Source organism: Fukomys damarensis, unplaced genomic scaffold (assembly GCF_012274545.1).
Source record: "Fukomys damarensis isolate Sample0158 unplaced genomic scaffold, DMR_v1.0_HiC HiC_scaffold_17, whole genome shotgun sequence".
Classification (NCBI taxonomy): domain Eukaryota; kingdom Metazoa; phylum Chordata; class Mammalia; order Rodentia; family Bathyergidae; genus Fukomys; species Fukomys damarensis.
In genome coordinates, this window is record NW_022900929.1 from 31,613,502 (window position 1) to 31,624,698 (window position 11,197).

The window sequence follows — 11,197 nt, forward strand, 5'->3', positions numbered from 1 at the left end:
AAAAAAAAAAAAAAAAAAAAAAAAAGGTGAAGACATTGGCTTGTACAATCACAGACCTTCAGTGTCTTGGGTTCCCCACAAAAAACTGGAAAGAACAACCCCTGCCGCCTCTTTTTATTGGACAGCTGATGTTTGATGAATTGCTTACCTTTGTCTCAGTTTGCCAAGCTGTGAAATGAACTGCACACTTGTCTCACAGAGTTACTATGGCTACACAGATGAGGCAGACACCCAAGATGGTGGGGTCCAGGTCAGGGCAGTAGGGCTGACATTTTGGCCCAGGGCTTGTCCTTCCTAGAAAGCCTTTTCTAAACTTGAAGCACAGAGGATTCCTGAGTACGGGCACTTCCTCATTTGGCTCATTATTTTTAAATATAATAGTTGTGGTAAATTATTTTCTGTACAAGCAGCATGCCCTTGTGGCTAGGAACCTAATTTCTTACCTTAAATTTTAAACAGCACACCAGATTTCATTCACATAACTTCTTCAAAGAACAAAATATTAGAAAAGCTAGATTTTATTCAGTGAACTCTGCTAATGAACATAAAACAGTCAGTAAATATAAACCAATCAACAACTCCACACAGCCCAGAAGACAGACTGCACTTGTCTTCTGTGCACATTCTCAGACATTTCCCCAGAAAGTTCCCTTCCTGCTATTGCCTCACCTTTGTCACCCACAAGCCTGATTTTGTGGCTCTTTAGTATCCCACCTGATGTCAGAATCTGTCCCCCTGCAAACTCCTACCAGTGTGGTGCCCACTGCAGAGAGGTGACACTCACAGGGACATCCAGAGCTGGCACTGTCCTGTGGGCAACTGTGGCCTCCAAACCTACCAGCCTCTTCTTGGTAAGTCCCAGCCTCAGGAATGTCACAGTAATGGAGGATGAACTGACACAAGGGGCCACACAGACAAAACACCAACTTCCCACACAGCAAGAGCATGGGAGGTACTAGCAGCACACCACAGTCATGTGACATGGGATAATGTTGGAGAGGCTAAGAATACTCAAGGGCAGAAAGATGCATCAAAACATGTCCAAGACCTAAGAGACTCCTACGCTAGCAAGAAGGTTTATGCCCAGTGACAAATGAAACACTGATCCTTGAGGATTCATCGAAACACCACCCTTAACCCAAATGAGTGTTCCTTTAGAAAACATGGGAGGGAGGGGAAAGGTAGGCATCAAAGAACAAAGCCAGTGCGGTGGGACAAAATGCAGATGTGTCCTGAGAGAGGTACTCGGTGTGCAGTTGTTTGCGTTCCAGGAGGAACTGCAGGAGCAAGCCCCACAGAACAGAAGTGGAAAGGGTAAAAGGCCCTGGGGGAGTCACAGTGCCACCAAAGGAGCAAAACCTGGGGTGACTCCAACACAGACACTTCTTCCCATACCAGAAAATAAACATCCTCCAAGTTCTCACCATTGCATTGGGTTGCATATTTGTCCAGGCGAAAAGCCTTCTGACCAATGGTCTCACAAGTACCTGTGAGGCCCTGCACCCAATAAAGTCCTTGGAGAGTGGGTGGTGGCTGGCAGGGTTGCGGGGAGGGGGACTGGGAAGTGTCAGTCTGAAGGCACAGGTTTCATCCAGGACAGCAGCTGTGCAGCAGTGCACCCATGGTGAGTAAGGTCATACTGTGGGCTTAGGACTTTTGCTAAGTGCTCTTATCACCCACACAAAAATAATAACAAGGAAGTAGACAGGGGAGGACTTTTGGAGGTGATAGGTTCATGGAACACAGGGTGGCGACTGTCTCGCATATGTATAGTTAACCCCAAACTCATCAAGTTGGATACAATAATTATGTGCAATTTTTTGTATATCACAAAAATTGAATAAAAAGATTGTTGAATTTAGAAAAAGAAAGCAAATCCTTGTTTTTTTGTGTGTTTATTTTATACTTCACCCAGTCAATGAAACGAAAGCTTACATAAATAATGTGACTTCTGATCAAAAAGGCACCAGTATTGATTCCAGCTGTGATGGTCCTCACACCAGGGACCAGCAGCAGCACAGCACCAGGCCGTGTGGACACCTAGGCAGAGGCGACTTTCCCATCTTGTGCAAAAATGTGACTTGGCATCTGCAAGCCGCAGCAGACAGCCACTGTCCCCAGAGCTAAGGTACCACTGTGGATGGACCCTCAGATCTGCTCAGGTGATCAGAGCTGAGGAGCCAGGGTTCTGAAGACTGGTTCCTTTTCTGCAAAAAGTGGTCAAAGAAATCAGTGCAAACACCTGTGGTTTCAATGTCTGCAAAGCTCCCATTACATAGAGCATTTTCTCTACCTGCAATACAGCCTTTCCTTCGATTCCCGAAGTCAGGGGTAAATTCTGCTTCTGCCACTATTACCAGCTGCTAACACTATGACTGCATGCATGTTTCTACTCAGAACTCAAAGCCCGACATGGCTCTCTGACCTAAACCAATTAACCCTCACAGCACTCCAGAACCACATGGGGTGTGTTGTGGCTGTGTTCCCTCCTGCTCACTCTTCTGCTCATCTCAGCAAGACCCATGCGGTTAAGAATCCTGAGAGAAGGGAGATCATCCTGACTAAGTCAGGTGGGCCCAAAGTAACCACAGAAACATAAAGCAAAGACACAGGAGAGTGACAGCAATGTGAAGGTACAGCTCCACAGGTTCTGCAGGTGGAATGAGGGACCAATCTCTGAGGAACATGGCTGCCTCTACAGGCTGAAAAGGCCAGAGGATGAATACTTCCGGGCAGCCACCAGGAGGAGTATCATCTTGCTGACATCTGAGTGCAGCCCAGTGAGATCCACTTAGAATTTCTGCAATTGAAAAAGCAATTCTTGTGACACTGGGGATTGAACCTAGGCCCTTGAGCCACATTCCCAGACCTTCTTTAATTTGGAGACAAAGTCTCCCTAAATTACTTATTTGCTAGGCTGGACTCAAACTCACCATCCTCCTGCCTCTGCCTCGCAGAGTTCTGGGATTATGGTATTTATCACCAGCCCAGCTAAAATTTCTGTAATTTGTATTGTCTTAACCCATGAGTTTGTGGTAATTTGTTACAGCAGCATAATACAGACTTCACAGCAAGTTCTCTTCTCCTTACACATCCTTACTCTCCCTTCTCCCATGAACTTGTAACAATTGGATTTGCCCCATACCTCACCTCACCCTTCAAATTTTACCAATATGCTCTGTTCACTTCCCAATCCATCAAATCCTTCTAATTTCAGAGTCTGGCAAAAGCCTCAAGTCAATCCTCCTAACAAGATCTCTCTAGAATTCTCTAGTCCTGACACACGGCCATGTCACCACCTCCAGGAGGTCCTTTCACACCTCTCTACTCCTGTGCCAGAAGGAAGCTAGCACACTGGGTGCACCTACAGGACCACCAGAAATGCGGGCTCTAAGCCTCTAAGAAGCTCTGAGAAGTGCTTCCCACTGCCTCGCCATTCCCTGGGACTTTAGGTCCTCCCAAACCCCTCCCGTGACTTCTTTTACTGCAAGGGCTGGGACTTCCCACACTGTTGCCCTAGCCTCTTTCCACAAGACCATAAGTCAGCCTGGACCTTCCCTCTGGCTTACCTCAGTTCCTTCCTCAAACCTCTCCTCTCTCCTGAAGCTAACCTTTACTTCCACCTCTTGACCCAATTCCTCTTATCCCTGCCAAGAGCTCTGGGCTAGGCAGGTCCACTGAGTGCTCAAGGTCCCAAGAGCTCACAGGTAACAACGGGCAGCTAAAACACTTGAGCTGAGGGCATGTGAGGACCACGCACTTAGCTCACATGTGACAGCCTTCCACAAACCTAATCTTGCCACACACACACGCCCTACGATCCATCCAATTTAGGATCTGTCCTCACTCTCTTTAGAACACTCTACTCTGACTCTTTTGATGAAACTGAAACATGTCACAAAACACCAAGAGATTGAGGCCAGGTAAACAGCTAACAGGTTCCACTCATCCTCATTCTCAGTTAATTAAAAGCCAACCTACTGCCCCAATAGCTGCTGCCTGCAGCTCAGAAGGCAGCTTAGGGGAGAGAGTGCTGATCTGCAGCCTTTTGTCCCTCTGTCCAGGGCAGAAATGAAGAGCCAGGCATGGTCATATTCATAACTTTCCTTTCCCTGTTAGGGACACTCATGACCAGAGTCTTAACCAAGTGGCTGACATACTAGAGACACAAGCACAAAGTTTAAACAAGGGGTGACTTTTATAGATCTGCAGCCTCTATCCTGGCATGACACTGGGCACAAGAACCTTGCTTGGGAATGATTGAAAACATTCATAATCTTGTAATCCAACCTGTGGAACCAGTTATTCCAAGCTGGGGGATTTCCAGAGCTTCACTCAAGACTGAGTCATTTCCCTTATAGGTGAAATCAACTGAGTCCGGGAGAGTGTAAGTACTTAATTTACTAAGACTCCCAACCAATACACAAACTGCTGAGATTCCATCACAAATGGCCAAGTCACCATCCAATAGGAGACTGCTACTATCCAGAAACCCCTGTGCTTCAAATAGGCAATCAATCAATGCCAAGCTTCATTTATTTATAAGACAGTATCTCCTTGTTCGGGTCTAAGGACATTGTTCTCTCATCAGGAGCTTTGAGGTAAACCACTGTGCTTCTTGAAACTGTGTGTATATCTGTGTATTTGTGCATATATGTGCTTGTGAGTGTATGTGTGCACATATGTGTGTGCATGTGTGAAAGAGTATGTGTATTCCTATGAACTCATGGTCTCTTGTTGTCACTGAGCCCTTGATTCTCAAACCTTTACCAGTGAAGTCACTGTTTCATGATCACCAAATACAAGGTTCTTTCGAGTTTCTGATACAAATGACTCACAAGTTTTATGTAGCACCTAAACTCTAGAGTCTCATTTGTTGGATTTCTTCTGACCAAGTGCATACAATCAGACACCTCAAAACCTACATCATTAAATTCTGACTTCTTAAAACTAAGAATATCACTGCTCTCCAAGTCAAAATTTCCAATACTTCAGAAGAGGTCTCTGTATTTAACTGTTCTGCCCCACATTTGTATTAATTGGTTGGATAAAACTAATAATAGGATCATCAAATATGTGTGTACACAAAATCAAGACACTGTATTTTTAAAAAATGGTATTCAGGTAGATTTTGATATGCTTAAGAAGACAAGCATTGTGAAACAGAACTGATGGATCAGCCTCAATTTAGGTTTATAAAAAATATTAAACAGTTCACTGCCCATTACAAGGAATAGCATCTGGAAAACAGACTGAAATCTCACTGCAAACCCAGTGTGATTCTCTTGGCTGCACGGGTGGGGATGAAAGGTAGGACAACACAACAACGTCACCTCAACTGTACAATGCCAAAGTCCAGACCAGGATGTGGCAGTGCCAGGCAGACCACACACACAGCAGTGTCCTTTCTTTCCAAATAAGTGACTCTGGGAAAACTGGGATCTAGGGCTGTGGGACAAAATGTACGAACCAGCGAACCCACTTTCTAAAACCATTCAGCAATGTCTCGCTTCCCTTAACATGAGCAGCTCCTGAACCAATCTCTGATCAGGGTCTCAGGGAACATATGACACATGTGGACAGCAAAATAACCTCACAGATCTCACACAGACGCTGTATCTCCATGAACAGGGGACAAAGAATCTGGTGGTTAACACTTTTTTAATAATGACCCAGCAGGTGCCCAAAGAAGAATGCTAAGGAAAAACAAAAAAGGATGAAGAGAAGCAGAAGATGGGGGAGAGGCTGTTGACTACAGCAAATTCCTTAGGATCATGCCACTAAACCCAAGCGAAGACCTCCCTACTACAGATCACTAAACACACTTTGCCCAAACTGACTCACCACACTAAAACCAAGCATTTGGAATAAAATTAACTTATTTTTATAATGTGAGGTTTGTTTTCTCAAAATAAAGTCCCAGTCAAACTTTTGTTTCCACTATACACGCAGTCATGACATTTTGTACTCTAGTTCAAGTGAATCACTCTGAGTGGCCTTTTTCCAGGACCAATTGTTTTTTCAGACAATGGGGGCTTCCTGCTTGCTGTCCAGTGCAGCAAACTTCAGCCATCATCAGGCTGATAAGATGATTCAAAACCAAGTCCTGGGAGATACGACAGAAGGAGATAAGCCTGGAAAGGATCCCACTGGTGGGGACCCCAAACACTGTGCTCACAGGCTGAGGGCTGCCCTTGCGACACTTTGAACAGGCTGAGAGGCAGAACACGGTCCAGGATGACCTTGGCTCATGGTTTCAGAGACTCTAGCCCAAGGTCATTTGGCCTTGTAGCTCTAGGCCTGTGGTTCTGTACCTAAGGTTAGAGGGTGTGGTGAAGGCCTGTTAAACGCTTGGCAGCTGAGGAGTAAAGAGAAGAGACCATTATACCAATATCCCTTCCAGCCCATGTCCCAGTAATCAAACTTCCTCCTGCTGGGCCCCACTTCTTAAAGGCTCCACCACCTCCATGAGGCACCACAGTCTGGATCCAAACTGTAGTAGATCTACACATTACTTTTTAGACATATGCATAATGCAATGTACACTTAATAGACCACAGTACAACTTCTACATGCACTGGGAAGCAAATCTACATGTTTCACTTTGCTGTGATACTCTGAATTGCAGCAGTCTGGAACAGAACCCAAAACACCTCAGAAGTAGAGCTGCACCCCGCCCAGGAGCCCCCCCAGAGCCTGGAGCTGATCACTGCATCCCCCTTCCTACTCTACCCACCCAGCTCCCCATCAGGTTATTCAACACAAGGACTAAGCTCATCTATACCTAGCCTCGCTCACCAGGATTGCCAAGTCCCTGTGGTGTGCGAGGCACTGTTCTAGGGGCAGAGGGTACTCCAGTCCCGGGAAACAATCAAAACTCTCCGCCCCTCAATGCTCACATGGTGGGAAGCACATTCCATCCCTTTTGCCTGCGCTCAGGAAGTGAGCACTACCCAGCCTCCAGCATGTCTCGAAGGCAAAGTGTACTAGGAAATGGAATTCATCGGTCAGAGTAAGTGGAGTCAGCAAGGGAAGTGGGTGGCATTTTAAGCGGAGTGCTCAAGAGAGTTCTCACTGACATGGTGACATTGCAGAGGCTTCCCTGAGAGGACATGGTAAAAGTGACTTCTGGGGAAGTAACTTGAGTCCTGGGGATAGATAGTCAAGAGGCTACTGCCCTAATCTCATTCCTTTTACATGTTCCTGGAGCCACTTCCCCCCAGTTTGTCTCTACAGCCTGCACCATAGCTAGACGAAAGCAAAAGCCAAGCAGAGACCTAGCTCTGGGCGGTAAACCTTATCCAGGCCCCAGCTTCCCTAATGCAGACCCCATCTGCCTCAGGCTCCTGGATCTGAGCCTCTTCTCACCATGGCTCCTGGCCTCCTCTGGAGCCTCCTGAGACAAACCCTCCAGGCTTCTTTTTCATTCAAACTGCATGTTGCTCAGATTCTAAAAACTCTTAAGAGTGGGAGGGTTGAAAAGGTTTATTTCAGAAAATTGGCAGTCAGGGGCTGCCACATTTTGTTGGAATTCCAGGGCCTGAAAAACATTTGGCAAAAGACAAAAAACAGTCTTAAACATAACTCGGTTCTAATTTCAAGATTTCCAGGTGTTAACAGAAAAAATACTCAGTAATCCTCTTATTTTTCTTAGTTTCCAAAGGTAATGTTCACTTTCCAACCCTTTCTCTCTTGGAGATGGCCACCACTCCTTCCAGTGCAGAAAGGGCTGCTCCTGTACCAAACAACTTTGAAGCACAAGGCATTCTCGCCTAATCAAAGAGAGTTTTGGTTCCTGGGAAAGATCAGAAAAATGCAGAGGCTTGTCTCTAATAAAATGAGTTTGCCCTTGTGTGACTCAATCTATAGCCCTTGTATGGGAGAGTGTTATACTACATATATAATGGGGATGAAGATAGAGCACTTGCCTAGCTCACATGAAGCCCTGGGCTTGATCCCCATCACTACAAAAACAAATAAATAATTTAAAAAGCCAAGTATGGTGGTACACACCTGTAGTTCAAGCTCTTAGGTTGGGACAGGAGGATTGCTTGAGCCCAGGAGTTTGAGACCAGCCTAGGTAACACAGCAAAACTCAGTCCTGTAGTAGTAGTAGTAGCAGTAGTAGTAGTAGTAGTAGTAGTAGTAGTAGTAGCAGCAGCAGCAGCAGTAGCAGCAGTAAAAATAAATTTTAAAATAGTATACCATAAGCCAGTCCTGGCAGTGCAGACCTGTAATCTCAGCACTCTGGAAAAGAGAGGCAGAAGGATTTCAAGTTTGAGCTCAACTTGGGCAAGTGAGCATCTTAGCCAGACCTTGTCTCAAAATTTAAAAGATTAAAAAAATTAAAAAGGTCTGGAGATGTGTGAAGGCCCTGTGTTCAAACACCAGTACCACCAGAAAAATAAAAATTAGAATCCTATACATTTCTGGGTTCATTTCAAGAAGGACACAGCCCTTCAACAAAAACTACATAGAGTTCAAAAGTGTCAACACCTAACCCTTAGAAGGAGATACTAGTGCTGATATCTAGAAAACACTGTACTCTGACGCAAAGCTCCTGGGATGAACACATGCTTAGGCCTAATTACTCCCCAGGTTCAACCCAAGTGCGACTGGAAATTTGTTGTTGTCGCTGCTGTTTTTGAGGTGCCACTGTGGCTCAGGAAAAAGAAGGCCACCAGGAATTTCTCCACTTGGTGGGCTGGAGTCAGCCAAGGGTACTCCTTCCCAAAAGGGCCATTTCCAGGAGGTCCTATAGCCAGCTGGCAGAAAGAAGCACTGGACTTAGAATTGTCTCACTCAAAAAGGCATCTGCAGTTCTCCCGTTGAGGGGAACCAGAGCCCGTGGCCAAGCTGCAGAATCTGCCACTTTCAAGGCCCGAGTCTCTGGGACTCTTCCAGCTGGCACAGTAACTGGGATGGGGGCGAAGACCGGGTAGGGCAACTCCTAGGAAATGCTGGGTTATGAAAAAAAAAGGGTCATCCAGTTATGAGCTCTCAGAAGACCCCCCTATGGGGGAGGAATGTGGCTGCCGGATGCCTCCTGGCTCAGAGCCCTTTGCGGCTTCAGGATAAGTACACACCCAGGACTTCCCAGGTCCTGCTGATGTCTGCTGTCCAGGCAGTTACCACAGCCAGCATTTAGTTCACTCTCCAAAGTGTCAGAGTTTGAATCCTAAGTCATACTTCTGCTCTAAGGAAAGAAAACTGAGTTACTAGAGATTTTGCTGGCTTAGCTGCATATTAGGTCACACATCTCCAAGCCCAGCACTGCCCCCAGGATAAGAAATAGGCAAGATACAGTAAGCAGTGTGCAGACAACCTGCAAGTCAATGAAGGAAGACTTTGGAGAGGAGGCAGAACAGTATGGTGATGACATAAGTGGGAACCAGAGAGACTAGGTTTACACTTTGGGGCCCTCCTGCTTCAGACTGGGGATGTGAACAAGTCACTGAGCATCTCTTTGGAATAACAATAAGGAAGAAAGTAATTGCTACAAGGATTGATGGGTTAACATTTGTAAAGTGCTAAGAATAGTGTGCCTGGCCCTGGGGAAGCATTCTATGAATGAGTACAAATAAAGGTGCAGTTTTATGCGTAATAGCTAATAAATTTCTGAAAGGATGTCAAGACAGGGCAAGAAAACTCTTCTCAAACAATGCTCAGATCTCCTTCCCACTCAAGGGCCTCTCACCTGCACAAAAACCACCCATGCCCGACCTCAGATAGGGCTGACTAGGCACGGGGTGCAGGAAACAGTAATGAACTCCATGCCACAAGGCCTCTCTGAATTTCAAGTGGCTCGTGATCAGCTACACAACAAATTCATACAATGAAATCAGCTGAAGTAGAACAAAGAAACAAAGACAAATGTCCCAGGTTGCAGCTGGCAGTTGGAAGCTATGGCCATCAAATCCCTCCCTTTATTGTTTTCATGCAGACAACATGAAGAAAGAACCCACTACCTCACACAAGCTTGGCAAGTGTAACTTAGCACACTTACATCAGACTCAGGACTTCAGCAAATCTAAGGCATGCCAGTGAGATACACTCAGAGCCACAAATTTATGCTGAAAATTGTTAGAAATCTCACATACATAAAATTCCATGGGATGAATTACTGAGAAACCTCCTTAGTTCCTCCCAGGGACACCTCTCCACCATAGTGGAGCACTGTACTCGAGAATATCATCACATACAAGTGTGCAGAAAAGAAAAATTATTGAACACACAGACACTCGACTTTGTGAAAGCATCATCTTAATCATTCAGCTTTTAATTCTACAAAGTAGCTCTGCCTTTAAAGTACTTTCAACCTTTCCGGCAAGATTTGAAATCCTTGTTAAAATGACTAATTCCTATGGAACAAAACAGCTGTTTGTAAAGAAGCGATTCCCCAGGACCCCACGGCACAGTTCCAACCAAATTCAAGGCCTGGGAGAAATGGGCAGCACAAGCAGGACAGCGGGGATGGGAGGCAATTCCACCAAGCACTAAGAATACCAGAAGGACTGCAAGTGTGGGTACTGATGTATTCGGGCACACACACACTTGTTTTTACGTCAATAGCAGAGCACTTATCTATTCTCTCGGGTGAGTCACCAAAGGGTATGCGATTCCATTCTTCAGGTTTTAAAACCAAATAACTGGAAAGAATGCAGAGGCATGCCACAAAAACATCAATACCAAGCAAGGGAGATTTTGAAAAAAGCAGGAAATCTTTGCTGTGGTACAGCCTGGGGCAAGGAAAAACTACTCCAAACACTTTCCTTTCAAGAGAACCAAGGCTTTCAATCTTTTCTAGCATATTCAATATTTTCTTAATACATGGAAAAAAAGAAGTCATTTCCAGCATTACTCCTCAACTATCTGGGAGTTTTACAACTCTCTAAAACAGGCAAGACCAAAGAGACGCACGTTAATCACCACCGTTTGCATCGATTTCATTAATGTAATATAAATTTCTTCCAAAATAATGAATCTAGGTGGGGAGTTGAACGATACCTAAATCAGACCCTACACAGAATTCCAATCGCCCCCATTTTAGAGGAACCGCTTTATCAGGAAGGGGATGGCCGGGCACTGCACTTCTTGGCCGGAAGGAGCCCGGTCCCGCGGGGCCGTGGGAGTCCAGGGGCGGCCCCTCCAGCAGCTCCTAAGTGCGGGCCGCGGCTCGGCGCACCCCGAGCCCTAG

At 45.7% G+C, this 11,197-nt stretch overlaps 1 protein-coding gene across 1 annotated transcript in view; it reads right to left on the minus strand.

The window, feature by feature from the left end:
* The window catches only part of Vopp1 (VOPP1 WW domain binding protein), an 80,415-nt gene extending 72,181 nt beyond the window's left edge, over positions 1–8,234 (minus strand). Inside the window, exon 1 of the mRNA XM_033764937.1 lies at positions 8,206–8,234. Within this exon, the coding sequence (XP_033620828.1) occupies positions 8,206–8,208 (3 nt within the window). The 5' untranslated portion in view covers positions 8,209–8,234. The remainder of the gene's footprint in view (positions 1–8,205) is intronic.
* Between the last annotated feature and the right edge of the window lie 2,963 nt (positions 8,235–11,197).